The sequence below is a fragment of the Furipterus horrens genome, unplaced genomic scaffold (assembly GCF_987537825.1).
Source record: "Furipterus horrens unplaced genomic scaffold, mFurHor1.1.pri manual_scaffold_4, whole genome shotgun sequence".
Taxonomy (NCBI): Eukaryota; Metazoa; Chordata; class Mammalia; order Chiroptera; family Furipteridae; genus Furipterus; species Furipterus horrens.
Window position 1 is genome coordinate 200556765 of NW_028327174.1, and position 16524 is coordinate 200573288.

Consider the following 16524-nt stretch of genomic DNA (forward strand, 5'->3'; position numbering starts at 1 on the left):
TTTATATTAAGAAAAGCTCCAGTTTGGGTACTTCTTCTCCACCCCCACCTCCACCCTCTAATTGCAGTATCGCCAGTGAGGAAGGGTGCCTTTCTGGTGTGCCCACTGCATCATCTATTCTCTGTATGACTGGATTTAAAAAATAAAAATTAGTAGCATAATTAATGGGGAACAAAAGTTCCAGGGTTGAAAATCCAGTGCCCGTCTAGTCCAGCAGCTCTGCAGTCCAGGTCCCTGGGGCCGAGGGAGGATGGGGGTCGGTGGGTGGGCTGTCGGGGGAGCTGAGAGCATTGGGAGGGGCGTGTCTGTATTGTGTGTGTGGTGTGTGTTTGTGTGTGCTTTTGTGCGTTTGTGTGAGTGTTGTTCGTTTGTGTGTGCATTTGTGCATTAGTGTGAGTGTTGTGCATTTGTGTGTGTGTTTGTGTGTGTTGTGTGTGTGGTGTGCATTTGTATGTGTTGTGTGTGTTTGTGTGTGCATTTGTGCGTTTGTGTGAGTGTTGTTCGTTTGTGTGAGTGTTCGTTTGTGTGTGCGTTTGTGCATTAGTGTGAGTGTTGTGCGTTTGTGTGTGTGTTTGTGTGTGTTGTGTGTGTGGTGTGCATTTGTATGTGTTGTGTGTGTTTGTGTGTGCATTTGTGCGTTTGTGTGAGTGTTGTTCGTTTGTGTGTGCGTTTGTGCATTAGTGTGAGTGTTGTGCGTTTGTGTGTGCAGTTGTGCGTTTGTGTGTGTGTTGTGTTTGTGTGTGTGTTGTGTGTGTGTGTTGTGTGTGGTGTGCATTTGTATGTGTTGTGTGCATTTGTGTGTGCATTTGTGCGTTTGTGTGAGTGTTGTGCATTTATGTGTGTGTTGTGCATTTATGTGTGTGTTGTGTGTGTTGTGTGTTTGTGTGTGATTTGTGCATTTGTGTGTGATTTGTGCATTTGTGTGTGTGTTGTGCATGTGCGTGTGTGTTGTGTGTGTTGTGTATGTGGTGTGTGTGTGGTGTGTGTTTGTGTGTGCATTTGTGTGTGTTGTGTATGTGGTGTGTGTGGTGTGTGTTTGTGTGTGCATTTGTGTGTGTTGTGTGTTTGTGTTGTGCGTTTGTGTGTGGTGTGTGTTTGTGTGTGTGTTGTACATTTGTGTATGTGTTGTATGATTGTGTGTGTGTCCCCACAGTGGGGAGCAGGGCCCCAGCAGTAGGACACTCCAGCAGGAAACCCAAGAGGATTCTATGAGGAAACAGATCCCTCGGGTGGGATTAGGTTGCCCGAAGATGCGCAGAGGGGGCCACTAGGGACCCCCCTTTCCTTACAGCCAGCAGGCAGGGCCCCAGCACATTGAGGAGGAGCAGCCAGTGCAGAGTACAGCGGGGCTGGGACCCTCCTGAAAGACATGACACCCAGGGTGTTTTGAATGTGTCATATCTTGACCCTGCCCCCCAAGCCAGCCCCAGGGGGTGGCCCACCCCTCCCTTCAATGGCCCTTCCCCTGAAAGAGTGACAGAGACAGAGAGAGGGTCTACAAGGGGCGCCTGTGCTGCTGGGGGATTGGCAGATAAGCCGTGGGGTGCCTACGGTAATTAACATTCACCTCGAGATCAATCGCAAGTCCCAGTGACTAGTGGTGGCAGAGATGACAGGGGGTGGGTGACGAAGGTGCCAAGGATTCTGACCTGTGAGTTTGGGACAGCAGCCTCCACTAGCTCCCCCTCTTCCTTGGCACCTACTATGTGCCAGGCACTGGGCTTGCCACGGGGGGTGCAGCAGGGAACAAAGTGAAGACCCCAACCCTTGTGGGGAAGACAGACAATAGACAATGAGACCCAAGCAAGTGCACTCATGTCCGTGGGAAAGTTGGGGGTGACTGCGAAGAGGAAAACGCCGGCAGGCCGGGGGCTTGGGGGAGCTGGTGGGCTGCAGTTCCAGGGGAGGCGGGGCTCTGAGAAGGACCCAGAGAGCCCCTGGCTCCTGTGCCGTGGCCCCTGGGCACTGGGAGGGCGTGGACATGCAGCGCTGGGTGCAGAGGGTCAGCAACGTGCCCCCAGGGGACAGTGTGTGTGGGCGGGGAGAGGGCTGGGTGTTCACGCTGATGGCTCCTTTGCCTGGCCAGGAACACCGAAGCCACAGGTCACATGGCGGAAGGGCCCCTCCTCGGAGCCCCTGCTCGGCCGGCCGGGCCTGGCGGTGCTGGACGAAGGTTCCCTGTTCCTGGCCTCAGTCTCTCCCAGTGACAGCGGAGACTACGAGTGCCAGGCCACCAACGAGGCGGGCTCTGCGTCCCGGAGAGCCAAGCTGGTGGTCTCTGGTGAGCGGGGGCCCCCGAGCTGGGCAGCTAGCACGCACCCCAGGCTGGTGCAGAGCTCCCCGGAGGGTAGGCTGCAGGCCGCCCCCGTGCCTGCGGGTGGGGAGGGCTTGCGGGTGTTGGGACAGCGGCAGGTTGAGTGGGCCTCCCCCTCCCCAGAGACTCCCCACAAACACAGTGTGAGGGCGAGAACTGGGACTCCATTAGTGGCTTTAAAATGGTCCAGTAGGTGACTTCGCTTTATTTTCTTTTTTCTCACATTATTTACTTATTGTTAAAATTTAGCCTTTATTGTATTTTTTCCATTACCATTTAGTCCCCTTATATCCTCCTCTCTGCAACAATCACTGCCGTTGCCCACGCCCATGAGTCCTTTTTCCTTTTTGCTCAGTCCCTCCACCCCCTGTCCCCCCTCCCCAGCTGTCCCCTGCTCTCCGTCTGCGAGTCTGTCTCTGCTTTGCCGGTTAGTTCAGTTTGTTCATTAGATTCCACATGTGAGTGAAATTGTACGGTATTTGTCTGTCTCTGACTGGCTTATTTCACTGAGCATAATGCTCTCCAGGTCCATCCATGCTGTCGCAAGGGTAAAATTTTCTTCTTTTTTATGGCCGAATAGTATTCCACTGTGTAAATGTCCCGTAGTTGCTTTAGCGACTCATTTATGATGGGCACGTGGGCTGCTTCCGTATCTGGGTGATTGCAAATAATGCTGCAATGAACACAGGGGTGCTTATGTTCTTCCAAATGAGTGTTTTGGGTTCCTTCAGGTACATTCCCAGAAGTGGGATTGCTGGGACAAAAGGCAGATCGATTTTTCATTTTTTGAGGTATCTCCGCACTGCTTTCCCCAGTGGCTGCACCAGCCTGCGTCCCCTTTCTCCACATCCTCACTAGCACTTGTTGTTTGTTGATTGATTGATGATGGCCCTTCTGACTGGGGTGAGATGGTATCTCACTGTGGTTTTAATTTGCATCTCTCTGATGATTAGTGAGGTTGAGCATCTTTTCATATGGTGACTTCATTTTAAAATGAGCGTAGCTGGCCCACCTCTGCTAAAAGTGACCAGAGGCTGGTGTCCTTCCCTCAGCTCCCTAGAGCTCCCCCGCCCCCTGCCCCCATCCGTGGTGCTGCGTGCAGAGGATGGAGAGCTCTTTTCCCCCACATGGCCACCTTCGGCCCCCCTTTGACCAGCCACCGCCCCAGCTTGCCCTGCAGTGACTTGCTTGGGAAGTTTGTTACAAAGACATACCCAGGTTCCACCTTTGGAGATTCCGACTCAGGGGACCCTCGCAGGTGACCGTGACGACAGGTTGAGTGTAGAACTGGGTGGATCGGGCCTCCAGCATCTGGCGAAGCTGAGTGTCAGGGAGGGGCGCAGGGCCTGGGCACGGCCCGGGTCCCCTGAACCTGGGGCTGCCTGCCCAGGCCCGGAAGAGCGGCCCCGAAAGGGTCCAGGCAGCTGTGGCTTGTGGGGAGGGGAAGTTCCTCGGCCTCTCCTTGTTCCCAGTGCCCCCCAGCATCCGGGAGGACGGACGCAGGGCCAACGTGTCGGGCATGGCTGGGCAGCCCCTGACGCTGGAGTGTGACGCGCATGGCTTCCCGGCCCCTGAGATCGTGTGGTTCAAGGACGGGCAGCTGGTGGGTGTCCCCCCGTGGCCAGGCTGTGGGTGGGGTGTGGATAGGGTCCCAGCCTTCTGGACAGGCTCCTGCATGGGACAGGTGTGGCAGGGAGATGTCACAGGGGTCTTTCCGGATGTACTGGGGCTCTGGGCAGGGGAGGACAGAGGTTCACGATGAAGCTGGGGGGCTGCATGGTGGCGAGGGCAGAGCACTGCTCTAGGAGTCAGAAACCCGAGGCTCCTGTCCCACCCAGCTCCCCGGGCCTCCGTGTCCTTCTTGCTGATGCCAGGGGGCAGCCTGACCCCGCTCACCAGCTCCCTCTGACCTCTTCTGCCCAGATCCCCGAGGTGGGCGGCCACCGCCTCCTGAACGGGGCGCGGGCCCTCCACTTTCCCAGGATCCAGGAGGGCGATTCTGGCCTCTACTCCTGCCGGGCGGAGAACCAGGCTGGGACCGCCCAGAGGGACTTCGAACTTCTCGTGCTCAGTGAGTGAAGCCTGACCCCCCACCCCCACCCAGCTGGCCCCCACGTGTGTCTGGCCTTGCAGCCCCCACCCTTGAGGCGGGCAGGGGAGAACAGGGGGACACTCTGTGTGCTGAAGAGGGGCACAGAGGGGCCCACCCCCTCACACAGCTGTCAGAACAGACATGAGACCAGCACGTAGTTAGCTGCCCAAGGGATGACTGTCATACCGTGCACTACGGGAGAGCAGTGCAGGCTGCTGGGCAAGCTGGGGCGGGGCCCGCTGCAGCCAGGGGTTGGGAGCTCCCCAGGCAGGACGTAGGAGAAGGGAAGGGTGTACCAGGGGGACCCCAGACTCTGCAGGGGGTGGGCTGCGGGTTTGAGCAATGTCACCCCCTGCCCCTTGTCCCCAGTCCCACCTTCCGTGCTTGGAGCTGGGACTGCCCAGGAGGTGCTGGGTCTGGCTGACGCCGAGGTGCAGCTGGAGTGCCGGACCTCCGGGGTCCCCACGCCCCAGGTGGAATGGACCAAGGACAGGCAGTGAGTGAGGATGGGGGGCTCTGGGGAGGTGAAACTCTGTGGGGGCTTGACAGGCACTGCACGCGCCCCCAGGGCCCAGGCAGACGGCAGCATGGGCCCCTCCCACCCAGCCTGGGGTCACCCAGGTGGGACCCCGCTCTCACCCAGCAGGGTTTTCTTGCCGTCATTCAGCCTTCCTTTTTCTTTTTTTTTTAATTCTCTCTCTCTCTCTCTCTCTCTCTTTAATGTACAATCCACATAACCTGAAATCAACCACCCTAAGGCCACATTTCAGTGGCATTTAGCACAAGCGTCACCTCTGTCTAGTTCCAGAACATTTCCTCTTCCCAAAGGAGACCCCATATCCATCAGCAGTCACCCCCCTCCCCCCGCCCCGCCCTGGTGACCAGCAGTCTGCTTTCTGCCCCCGGAGGCGCACCTGTATTTCACAAAACCTTGTCGCAGGTACACAGCGTGTAGCCTTTTGTGCCTGGCCTCTTTCACGTAGCACGCCGTTTGGGCTACCTCCCGTAGCAGGTGCCAGAACCCCACTTCTCAAAATGCACCGTGGGATTGGCCCTGTTTTCCCCCTTCGCCCGTCGATGGGCACTTGGGCTGTTCCCACCTTTCGGTGAACGTGACGCTTCCAGCTTCCGTGTCGTCCGGGCGGCCCACCCCTGCCAGCACCTCCGCCTGACTGGCCCTGTTCTGACCCTCTTTCCAGGCCTGTCCTTCCCGGAGACCCGCACGTCCAGCTCCAGGAGGACGGCCAGGTTCTCAGAATCCCCAGCAGTCACCTAGGGGACGAGGGGCGGTACCAGTGCGTGGCCTTCAGCCCGGCCGGCCAGCAGGCGAAGGACTTTCAGCTCAGGATCCACAGTGAGCCCAGGCTCCGCCCGGCCCCTCCCTGGGATGCTCACCATGCTCCCCTCGGAGGCCCACTGCGTGGACAAGGGACAGGCGGGAACAGGGGCCTGAGCAGCAAGCCCCCGGTCTGGGGAAGCTCAGGGGGAGGACACAGGGAGTCTGAACCAACATTTCCCAAACCTCACATCCCATCCCAGCTTCGCAAGTTTTAATACTCCCGATACCACTCGGGGTGATTGTTTCTTTCACTTTTTCTTTATTCAAGTCAGTTTTTTTACACTGAAGCACATTTACTTAAAAGGACATTTAATATTGCAACCGTAGGTGGGAAACCAGGTCCACTTGGCCTTCATGGGAGGAAGCTATAAAATCAAATGCACTGATACAAAGGGACCTATGCCCTGGCTGGTGTGGCTCAGTGGATCAAGCACTGGCTTGTGAACTGAAAGGTCACCGGTTCAATTCTCTGTTGGTCCACAGGCCTGGGTTGTGGGCCAGGGTCTTCAGTTGGGGGCGTATGAGAGGCAACCACACAGTGATGTTTCTCTCCCACTCTTTCTCTCTCCTTTCTCCTCTCTCTAAAAATAAATAAAATCTTTAAAAAAGAAAGAGAGCAACCTGGAAGCACTCAGGCGTGAGCCACCTGCAGAGTGTGCTGAGCTGTGATGCTCTCTGTGGTACAGGGTGCCGGGGAGAAAGTGCTCGAAAGGTCAAGTCCAAAGTCAGACCAAACAGCCTTTTCCTTTGTTGTAATCCAGCTGGAAGGAGATTTGGGAGGCGTGGCCGGTCCCTGTGAGATAGTGTCATTCATGTGGTACCCACGCACCCCGAGGATCTCCTTGACACTGCTGGTGGCCTGCAACCTGCCCTGTGGGAGCCCTGATTGAGCTTAGCCCCTCACTTTATAGATGGGGAGACTGAGGTCCAGAGCCCCAGCTGTGGCTCCTGCCCTCCATGTTCTACACCTGTTGCCATGACCTGGCTTGCTTTCTACGTCAGCACGTCCCAAGCTGGCCTCGCCTTCTGTCCCCAGACTCGACCTCTCTCCTGCCGTCAGAGCCTGTGACGCGTGACGTGCTTGTGATGTGCATGCCACTCCGCGCCCCGTAACTGTCCCCTTCATTGTCCCCAGCACCTCCCACCATCTGGGGTTCCAACGAGACGAGTGAGATGGCTGTCATGGAGGGCCACCCAGTGCGGTTCCTGTGTGAGGCCCGTGGCGTGCCTGCCCCTGACGTCACCTGGCTCAAGGACGGGGCCCCGCTGCCCCCCAGCACGGAGGCCGTCTACACCAGGGGCGGCCGGCAGCTGCAGCTCCCGAGGGCCTGGAGCTCCGATGCTGGCACCTACACCTGCAAGGCCAGCAACGTCGTGGGGGTCACAGAGAAGGCCACCACGCTGGAGGTTTACGGTGAGTGGCCAGCGGTCTGCAGCGAGCAGCGGGCAGCTGCGTGAGCAACCCGCTTACCGGGGCTGGTGCGGAGCTCTGGTCCCTGAGCCACCCCTGTGCCTCTTCCCCAGCCCCGCCCACCATCGAGGGTGCTGACGAAGGGCCTCACTTAGTGAAGGCAGTGGCCGGGAGACCCTTGGGGCTGGAGTGTGTGGCCAGAGGCCACCCGGCCCCGACCCTGTCCTGGCACCACGAGGGGCTGCCCGTGGCCGAGAGCAACGGGACGTGGCTGGAGGCTGGCGGCAGCCTGCTGAGCCTGCAGAGCCTGGGGCAGGCGTCCGGAGGCCTATACAGCTGCGTGGCCAGCAGCCCCGCGGGAGAGGCCGTGCTGCAGTACGTCGTGGACGTGCAGGGTGAGCCCGGGCCTGTCCCACCCGAGTGACCCGGCTGCGGACCCTCCTCGCGCCCCTGCTGTGTTCCAGCACCTGCAGCCCCTTCTAGGAGCCGCTCCTGGTTCGCAGGGTGGATGCTTAGCCAGAACTCCCTGAGGCCCAAAGCTGGGGGGCGGGGGAGACGGTGGCTCTGAGCTGGCCATGTGGCGGGGATAAGGCAGGGAACAAGGCGGGCGGGATCCCGAGCCCTGGGTCTGGTGGTGAGACAGGCATTGAATATACAGGACAAGCCTCAGGGGAGGCCAGGGGACCACCCACCTCATCTTGAGTGGTCCTGGAAGACCTCCTGGAGGAGGGACCATTGATGGGGGAAACTGAATGATGGGGAGTGGCTTGGGCCTTGCTCGGGGGACACTGGGGACTTGGGAGGGCTTTAGGCCAGGTTTGCTCAGCTCTTGAACACCCAGCGGGGGATCCTGCCTGCAGTGCCCCCGCAGCTCCTGGTGGCTGAAGGCTTGGGCCAGTTGACCACCCTCGTGGGACAGCCCCTGGAACTTCCCTGCCAGGCGTCAGGCTCCCCGGTGCCCACTATCCAGTGCGTATGGGGTGCTGGAGGCCAAGGATGGGGCTGAGGGCAGAGAGCACATGCTTTGGGGGTAGATGGGGACAGGAGACACCCCCCCTTTTCCCAGAGACATGAAAGAGGCCACCAAGCCAGAGATGTGGGAGCTGGCAGAGCTGCTGCTAGGCCTCCTGGCTTGTCCTGCTGGCCCTGCCTTCCCTGGACTCAGGCTGACCCGTTGTCCTTCCCCCCACCTTAGGTGGCTGCAGAATGGCCGCCCAGCCGAGGAGCTGGTGGGGGTGCAGGTGGCCTCTCAGGGGACCACACTACACATCGACCACGTGGAGCTGGGCCACGCAGGCCTCTTCTCCTGCCAGGCCACCAACGAAGCAGGCACTGCAGGGGCCGAGGTAGAGTTGTCTGTGCACGGTAAGTGGGTGCGGGGAGCCGGGAGGCCAGGGCAGGTGGAGCCAGAGAACTGTGGCCTTCTGTGCGTGTGGCAGGCCCAGTGGCCCTGCGAAGGGCACGGGGCTGGTCTTTCCTAGACAGTGCTTCTGGGCTGGACGTGACATGAGAGGCTGACCTTAGCTGTTTACCACACTTGTCGTCTGTCCAGCCTACAGGCCCTCCCTTTCTTCTCATCTTCCCTCACTCCTGTGCTTGCCAATGCTGATTCTGTGCCAGGACCATTTTCCTTCTTTTCCTGTTAGCTCCTCCTTATCTTTCAGGTCTGTCCTAAAACACCCCTTCCTCCAGGAAGCCGGCCTTGATTCCACAGTGGTGCTAAGCCACACTGTCCACCCTTGCTTGGCTATAGCTCACCACCTCCTGTATTGGGAGGGTTTGGTTGTCCACCTCTGCAGCCCAGCTCCGGGAGCTCTGAGAGGACGACACAGTGGCCACCATTCTTTGCTGTGTCCCTGTGCTTAGTATAGTCTAGGGCACAGAGTAGATGCTCAGGGAATGGGTGGATGGGTGGGTGGATGGGAGAATTTTTAAAGAAAGGAAAGACCTGTCCTACCGGCTCCCAGCCTGGCACTCTTCCCCCGAGCCAGGGACCTTGCGTGGGGGCAGGCTAGAGGGCAGCCCTGCAAGACTGCACCTTGTTCCCCAGGCCTTGAGGGGGTTGCTGGGTGCCCGGCCCACCGCAGCCCTCCTGAGCCTGACCCAGTCCTCCCTGCCTCTCCCCCTGTCCAGAGCTTCCATCGGTGGTGATCATCGGGGGTGACAACATCACAGCCCCTTTCCTGCAGCCTGTGACCCTCCGATGTACAGGGACAGGGGTGCCTGCCCCAAACCTCCACTGGTGGAAGGATGGGGTGGCCCTGGCAGCCTCTGGGGGGACCCTGCGGGTATGTGCAGGGGCCCTGGGGCTGGCAGGGGCCAGGAGGAGCACACAGCCTCCCTGCCTGGATACTGGGCCTGAAGAGGGGAGGGCACCTTTAGCCTAGTCCATGTCCCCAGCACTTCAGCTATCAGGGGGAGAAAGTGGGGGGAAGGGGAGTATCCCCGAGATCAGAGGGATTCCCTGGAATCTAAGTGCGTCGTTCAGAACTCCACCCCGAGAGCCAGGCGCGGCCCCACGCCTCACTTCTCCCGCTCGTGGGGTCGGCAGCAGCCTGGCCGCCCTGCACGGCCCAGCGTCATTGTGCCTGACTTCCCCGGGGCCCACCCCCGTGACACGCCTGTGCCCTTCCCTCCCCCAGATTGAGAAGGTGGACCTGAGGGACGAAGGCATCTACACTTGTGCTGCCACGAACTCGGCTGGGGAAAGCAGAAGGGACGTGGTGCTCAAGGTCTTGGGTGAGGACCTGGGCGCTGAAGGGTGGGGACCCCTTGAGAGCCCTTGGGGCTGCTGCGGGGGCCTGCGAGGGCAGTAGGGTTTTAGACTCGTAGTCGTGCACTTGACTTCAGAAGGGGAAAGCCTTTTGCTCTGTGGCCCATTTGGGCTGTTTTCTGCGGGTTTTTAATGGGCACCCTTGGCCTCAACAGCATTTACCTTTGCTTGTCTTACTCGTTTTTGCGGTTAATTCACGCCCTTGCACGTGCGGGCAGGTCCTTTCCTGCGTCACATTTCATAGCTTTCTGGGGTTCCGCCTCCCCCTGCGATGCTGGGGGTCAGCTGTTCCTGGGGGTGGGAACTGGGGGGGTGTCCTTGTACAATTGTGATGATGCCTGCAGCCCAGTGCCTTTGTTCTGTGCCTGGCTCAGGGGTGGGGTTCCTCGGTCAGAGGGCATGAGCCATTGGGGGGCTCTTACTGCCCAGGACTGTTTAGGAAGTCTGGGGAGGGGTGGGGGATGGTTGAAATTTGACCTGTCAAAGTCCACACCCACCAAGGGCACTCCTTGTCTCCCCCAGTGCCCCCCAACATTGAGCCGGGCCCAGCCAACAAGGCAGTACTGGAAAACGCCTCAGTGACCTTGGAGTGCCTGGCTTCGGGCGTGCCCCCTCCAGGTGAGACCCCTCCTCCAGCCATCCCCAGGTCCCCACCTGACGAGGCTGGCCAGGGCCCCAGGCCCCTCTCGGCTGTGGACAGAACAGGGTGAAATCAGTAGGCCCTTGTCCCTGTCACTTGCATTTCCCTCTCTTCCTCCTCAGCAGTGGTCCACCCGGTGCCCAGTACTTTCTGGTCACCACCGGGGCCCAGAGCCTTGGTGCTGGTGCCTGCAGCCAGCCTACAGGGCTTCTGTTCGGAGGTGTGACTTCACGGGACTGCCTTGGGCTGTCTGTCTGGGCCTCTTCTCTAGACCAGCAGCTGAGGAAAGGGCTGGGAGCTTGGGGCTGGGTGTGAGTGTTTGATAGACAGGATGGGCCCAGGAGGAGGGCCCATCTCCTGGCCGCCACTTGACCCAAGTCCCTCCAGATGTGCCTGGGGTAGTGAGCCCTGGGAGTTATTGCCCTGTCCCATGGGGGCAAATACCCTATAAGTTCTGGGATGGGTTCTGTCAGGATATAAGGAAGCCGAAGATACAATTGGTCCCTACCTGTGAGGCTGCTGTTTTGAGGTTGCACGAGGTTGTCCCCTAAAGGAGGAGGTGAGGGGGCCCGGTGGACTTTGACTCTCCTGGCTCCTGGCTGCCCCAGCCTCCACCCGCTGGGGCTCTTCTCTGCCCTTGGTGCTGTCTCCGGCAGCACTGCCCATGGCACGGGCACTGTCCAAAGGGCTGGCAGGACCCCTGTGTCTCTCCTCTGTCCCCCAGACATCTCCTGGTTCAGGGGCCGCCAGCCTGTGTCAGCCCGGAAGGGAGTCACGGTGTCAGCCGATGGGAGAGTCCTCCTCATTGAGAGGGCCCAGGTGTCTGATGCGGGGAGCTACCGCTGTGTGGCATCCAATGTGGCAGGTCGCACAGAGCTGCAGTATGGCCTGCGAGTCAACGGTGAGCCACCCTGGGCGAAAGGGGTCCTTGTCTGAAAAGTTTCTTCCATCCGTTTGTCTATCAGTCTACTCTTCCATCCACCCATCCATCCATCTGTTCATCCTTCCTCTCCCCGTAATCCATCCATCCTTCATTCACCTTCATCCATCCATCCATCACCCATCCATCTACCCACCTTCCATTCGTAATTCACCCATCTATTCATCTACCTTTCCTTCCTTCTTTCTTCCCATCATCCATCCATCCATTATCTATCCATCTGTTCATCCATGCATCCATCCCTCCATTCATAATCCATCCATCCGTCCCTCCATTCATCCATCCATCATCTATCCATCTATTCATCCCTCTTTTTTTCCTTTCTTCCTTCCACTCATCATCCATCCATCATTATTCATTCATCCATCTATCCTTCCATCCATTCAGTACCCATCCATCCATCCTTCTATCTGTGCATGGAGATACCCAACTGTCTACCCACTGATCCAGCCACCCACCTAATTGTCTGCCCATCCATCCACCCATCCAAACTCCCATCTGTCCACCTGCCCCCCCATCCATCCATTCGGCCATCATTCCTCCATCTAGCCATCTTCTGTCCAACCACGTTTACTAAGGACATGCTCTGGGGCAAACCCTGGCACTGCAGCCCCGAAAAAGACAGACCCAGGAGCTTTCTGCTGGTGGAGGGTACAGTAATTAGATAGTTACCCAAAGTACTGTTTCCTGACTGCCGGGACAAGAGCTAGTGAAGGTGAGGTACAGCTCAGTGCCCGGAACTGGGAGGCCTCTCCGAAAGCTGGGTGCCTGAACAGAGACCAGCTGTCAAGGCCGGAGGCTGCAGAGACCTGGGAATTCAAGGAACCGAAGGAGGAGCCTGGGGCCTGGAGCTTACAGAGCGAGGGGGAGAGGGGCCAGGGTGATGCTGGCAGCCAGAGGGGAGCTGGAGCGACCAAGAGCAGTGGGTAGCTGTCAGGAGCCCTGGGCATCCTGGCTTGTGTCTCTCAGACACAACTGAGTTGTCTTCTGTCCATGAGGGGCTTGTGTTCGAGCAAGACCTCCGAGCTGGGAAACAAAGCCTGCCCACCTCGTCCCCGTGACAGGTTGACCAGAAGGCCCAAGTTCAGGTGTTCCTTCTGCCGCTTCCTTGCTGGTCAGCCCTGGGCAGGTGACTCGCCCTCCCTGAGCTTCCGCTCTCATCTGTAGAGGACGCCTGATGGTTCCAAGAGGATGGGAGGAGCGGCCTTGAGAACCGCGCAGTGGTGCGCCCACATGGAGAGTGACGGGCCTGTGGGGGGGCCCAGCCAGCGACCCCCCCTTACTCCTCCCACCATGGGGCTCAGCCTGTGTTCTGTGTCACCCCCGCCCCGCAGTGCCTCCGCGCATCACACTGCCACCCCGCCTGCCGGGCCCTGTGCTGCTCGGTGCCCCCGTCCGGCTCACCTGTAACGCCACTGGAAGGCCCAGCCCCACTCTGATGTGGCTGAAGGATGGGAACCCCGTGTCCACGGCGGGGTCCCCCGGCCTCCAGGTCAGTCGGGCTGGATGGCCCCAGCTCACCTCTCCGCCGCCCCAGGAGGTGCCAGGAGCAGGGGCCAGGCCCTGGGAGCGGCGAAGGGAGGGAGAAGCAGGGGTCGCCCAGGACGGTTAACAGGAGGGAGGAAGGCGGGCTGCGAAGCGGAGACCCCCGCGTGGTCCCCAGAAACACAGCGTGCCGCACAGGTGCGCACCACAAACGGGGTTTAAAACTTCCCCGTGGCCGTGCCCCGGCCGGTGTGGCTCAGCTGGTTGGAGCGCGGTCCTTTAACCGAAACGTCGCAGGGTCAGATGGGCGCAGAAGGCAACCAATCGATGTTTCCCTCTCTCCCTTCCCCTCTTTCTCTGAGAGCAATGAGAAAACGTCCTCAGGTGAGGAGAAAGGACAATTGTTTTCCTGGTAGCTGCATTAAAATGAATGAGAAGAAGCAGGTGAAACCCATTTTAATAATACATTTTAGTTAACCCAGTATATCCCAAAAGTATCATTTCACCACATGGTCAGTGTAGAAAATTATTAACAAGACATTTTATGAATCGTTCTTCTTTTGTACTAAAATCTGCTGTGTATGGTACCCCTGAGGACTGGCCCCAGTTAAAGGGCTCGGTAGCCACAGCACAGCTCCAGACAGCCCTTCCGGAGGACCGATGTAATAGCCTGCCCGCCGGCCGAGGTCCTGAGGTCTGGGTGCAGTCCCCGCTTCCCCTGCACGGGGGGCCCTGGGAGTCTGGAGCAGGCTGCCAGCAGTGCCCAGCAGCAGGGCCAGCTCGGGAAGCCGTGGGCGCTGGCCCTCGGCATGCGTGGCCTCACGTGGGCTTCCTTCTGGGGCCACAGGTGTTCCCTGGCGGCCGCGTCCTTACACTGGCCAGTGCCCGGGCCTCCGACTCTGGCAGCTACTCCTGTGTGGCCGTGAGCGCGGTGGGTGAGGACCGCCGGGACGCTGTCCTGCATGTCCACAGTGAGTGTCAGGCCCCGGAGGCCGCTGGGTCCAGGTCAGCGGCTCAAGAACGTGGGGCTGGGGGTGTGTCCAGCCACCTTAAAGGGAGAAGGGGCGGTTTGGTGTGAGACATGCCTACCTGAGACCGTAGCTGCCTCCATGGCGGGGGTCAGTTGGAGTGTGAGCTCCCCCCTGTGGACAGGTGGGCAGGCAGGCTGTCCCACACGAGCAGGAAATCCAAGTTCACGGAGCAGGTAGGAGCACAATGCAGTGGGAGGACACACGGCGGGAACAGGACATTTCCACTTGCCTGGGTCAAATGGGGGCAACAGTCCCTTTGGGAAAGGTGGTGTGGGGTGGTGGTTAGAGCCAACGACTGTGGGGTGTAAGGACCCGGGGTTCAAACCCTGCCTCTGCCAGGGCTGGTCACTTTGCTCCTCTGGGCCTGCATTTCTTCATCTGTGAAATGGACGAAGTTGGCACCCTCTTCAAAGGGTGTCATGGGGTTCACCGTGCTCATGAAGAATGCGGCCAGTCACTCCTGTTTTAAAGTGTCCTTGTGTGGGATTTTGTGGGCATCTCTGGGGGTGCACGAGGGAACTCTAGGAAATGGGGAGCCCTGCAGGAGGGTGGAAGCAACGTTCCCTTCCGGCTCTTTCCTGTTGCCGTGGTCAGGATAGTAGTGAGCGGGCATTGTGTGTCCCACCGCTCAGCGACCTGGGTCACGGCACTCACCCAGTGGCCCCTCGGTGGCTGCCCTCATTATCCGCAGGGAGGCTGAGTGACGTCTCCTGGGCCTCACACGGTGACCACGTGTAAGGACTCCAGCCAGGGGCTCTGGCTCCGGACCCCGCCTTCCTACCCCTACGCGGCACGCGCCGCTAATGTTTCAGAGTAAAGGCAGCGGGGGGGGGGGGGGAACCTGCTTTTAAAAAATGTTTTTATAAATAAAAATATTATTAATTTAAAAAAGATTTTGAGATAAGTGTGGGTTCACATGCAGTTGTAAGAGAAACTAGAGAGAAATCCTGGGTCCCCTTTACCCACTGTCCCTGGTGGTGACATCTTGGATTAGGTACAACTAAGGTACCGTCGATCCAGGATGGTGTCGTTCCAATCCACCCACCCCCACCTTGGGTGTGGGTCCTCCTTTTGAGGCTGGCTCTGGGGGGCGGTCATTGAAGGGGCAGAGGGGGCTGCAGCCCAGGGCGTGGGCCCCACCCTAACAGTGACTCTTGTCACCTGGTGTTTGCCCCACTGCTGCCCCCCCACCCCGCCTGCTGACACAGCCCGTCTCCTGCCCCCTCCGCAGCGCCCCCGCACATCATCGGGGAAGAGCTGAACGTGTCCGTCGTGGCCAACCAGTCGGTGGCCCTGGAGTGCCGGAGCCAGGCCGTGCCCCCTCCTGTGCTGAGCTGGCGGAAGGACGGCCGTCCCCTGCAGCCACGACCCGGAGTCCGCCTCTCTGCAGACGGGGCCTTGCTGGAGGTCTGTGGCCGCGAAGGCCGATGGCGGGGCCTCCGTCAGGAGTGGAGCTGAGCCCCGGGCAGGGCAGGGGCTGTGGGTGCCCCCCTGAGGCTCAGTCCAGCTACGTGTGCTCCGCCCGATCCGACCCCCGGGGCCCATCCTGGTCCGTCAGAGGTGCTTCCAGCCAAATGGGGGCGGAGAGTGAGGCCCCAGGACTTGTGCTGTTTTTCACTCCTTGTTCCAAAGGCCCCTCACCTTCGGGCACTTAAGTCCCTTTACCTGGCATCTGGCCCAGCAAGGCAGGGGGTGACTGGGGTCAGGGACTCGGGAGTCAGCCCGGATTTACATTTTAGCTCCCCCGCCTCCTGGCTGGGCCACCTTCGGGTCTCACCTGCAGTCACCTGGCACCTTCCTCCTGGGGCGGCTGGGAGTGTTCTCAGAGAGGAGGCCCATGAGGCCCCCGCCTGCCCCAGAGAGCGGCTGCGGAGGGAGGGCCCGCTCCTGCTGTTGGGAGACCGGGCCCCTTGCACCACAGCCTGCTGCGCCCCGCCTCCGCGGCTTGTGCTGTGATCCTCCCCAGCTCTGGGCACCTTCCCTTCCCCAGCGTCAGCCACAGTGTCGGGCTCTGACGCCTGAGGCCGGGTCCCTCTTCACTCTCCGCCCTCTCCTCTGTGCTGTGGCCGTGAAGTGGGGAGAGGCTGGCGGGGCTGCCACTCAGGGAGCCCGTCCCCGCAGGCACTAGCTTCTGGACACTTCGTGGTGCGGGAGGCGCCGGCGGGACTGTTGTCAGCCCCAGGTTCCGGCTGGGGTGGTTGGGACACAGCGACACAGAGTGACATGCCTGCAGTCGCACGGCCTGTCCGGGGTGACCCCGTCTGTGCGCTGCCCCCGCTGACGGGTCTTGTGGCTCCCGGCCAGGTGGACAGAGCGGAGCTGGGGGACGCGGGCCGCTATACCTGTGAGGCGCTGAACCAGGCGGGCCACTCGGAGAAGCACTACGACCTCAACGTCTGGGGTGAGGGCCTGCTGGGCTGGGCCCCCGCGTGCCCCGGGGGTGCGCTGCCCTGACCGGGTCCCCGGGCGCAGCCCTCTCCACTCCTGTCCCCCCACAGC

General features: G+C 59.9%; 1 protein-coding gene across 1 annotated transcript in view; it reads left to right on the forward strand.

Annotated features, from left to right (window-relative positions):
- The window catches only part of HMCN2 (hemicentin 2), a 132180-nt gene that overhangs the window by 63230 nt on the left and 52426 nt on the right, over window positions 1-16524 (forward strand). Inside the window, exons 26-42 of the mRNA XM_090274902.1 lie at window positions 2087-2281; window positions 3787-3917; window positions 4238-4385; window positions 4776-4902; window positions 5606-5760; window positions 6881-7159; window positions 7270-7551; window positions 8017-8125; window positions 8352-8521; window positions 9290-9444; window positions 9799-9895; window positions 10452-10547; window positions 11294-11470; window positions 12844-13001; window positions 13842-13965; window positions 15257-15432; window positions 16330-16426. Coding sequence (XP_090131028.1) covers window positions 2087-2281; window positions 3787-3917; window positions 4238-4385; window positions 4776-4902; window positions 5606-5760; window positions 6881-7159; window positions 7270-7551; window positions 8017-8125; window positions 8352-8521; window positions 9290-9444; window positions 9799-9895; window positions 10452-10547; window positions 11294-11470; window positions 12844-13001; window positions 13842-13965; window positions 15257-15432; window positions 16330-16426 — 2676 coding nt within the window. The remainder of the gene's footprint in view (window positions 1-2086; window positions 2282-3786; window positions 3918-4237; window positions 4386-4775; window positions 4903-5605; window positions 5761-6880; window positions 7160-7269; window positions 7552-8016; window positions 8126-8351; window positions 8522-9289; window positions 9445-9798; window positions 9896-10451; window positions 10548-11293; window positions 11471-12843; window positions 13002-13841; window positions 13966-15256; window positions 15433-16329; window positions 16427-16524) is intronic.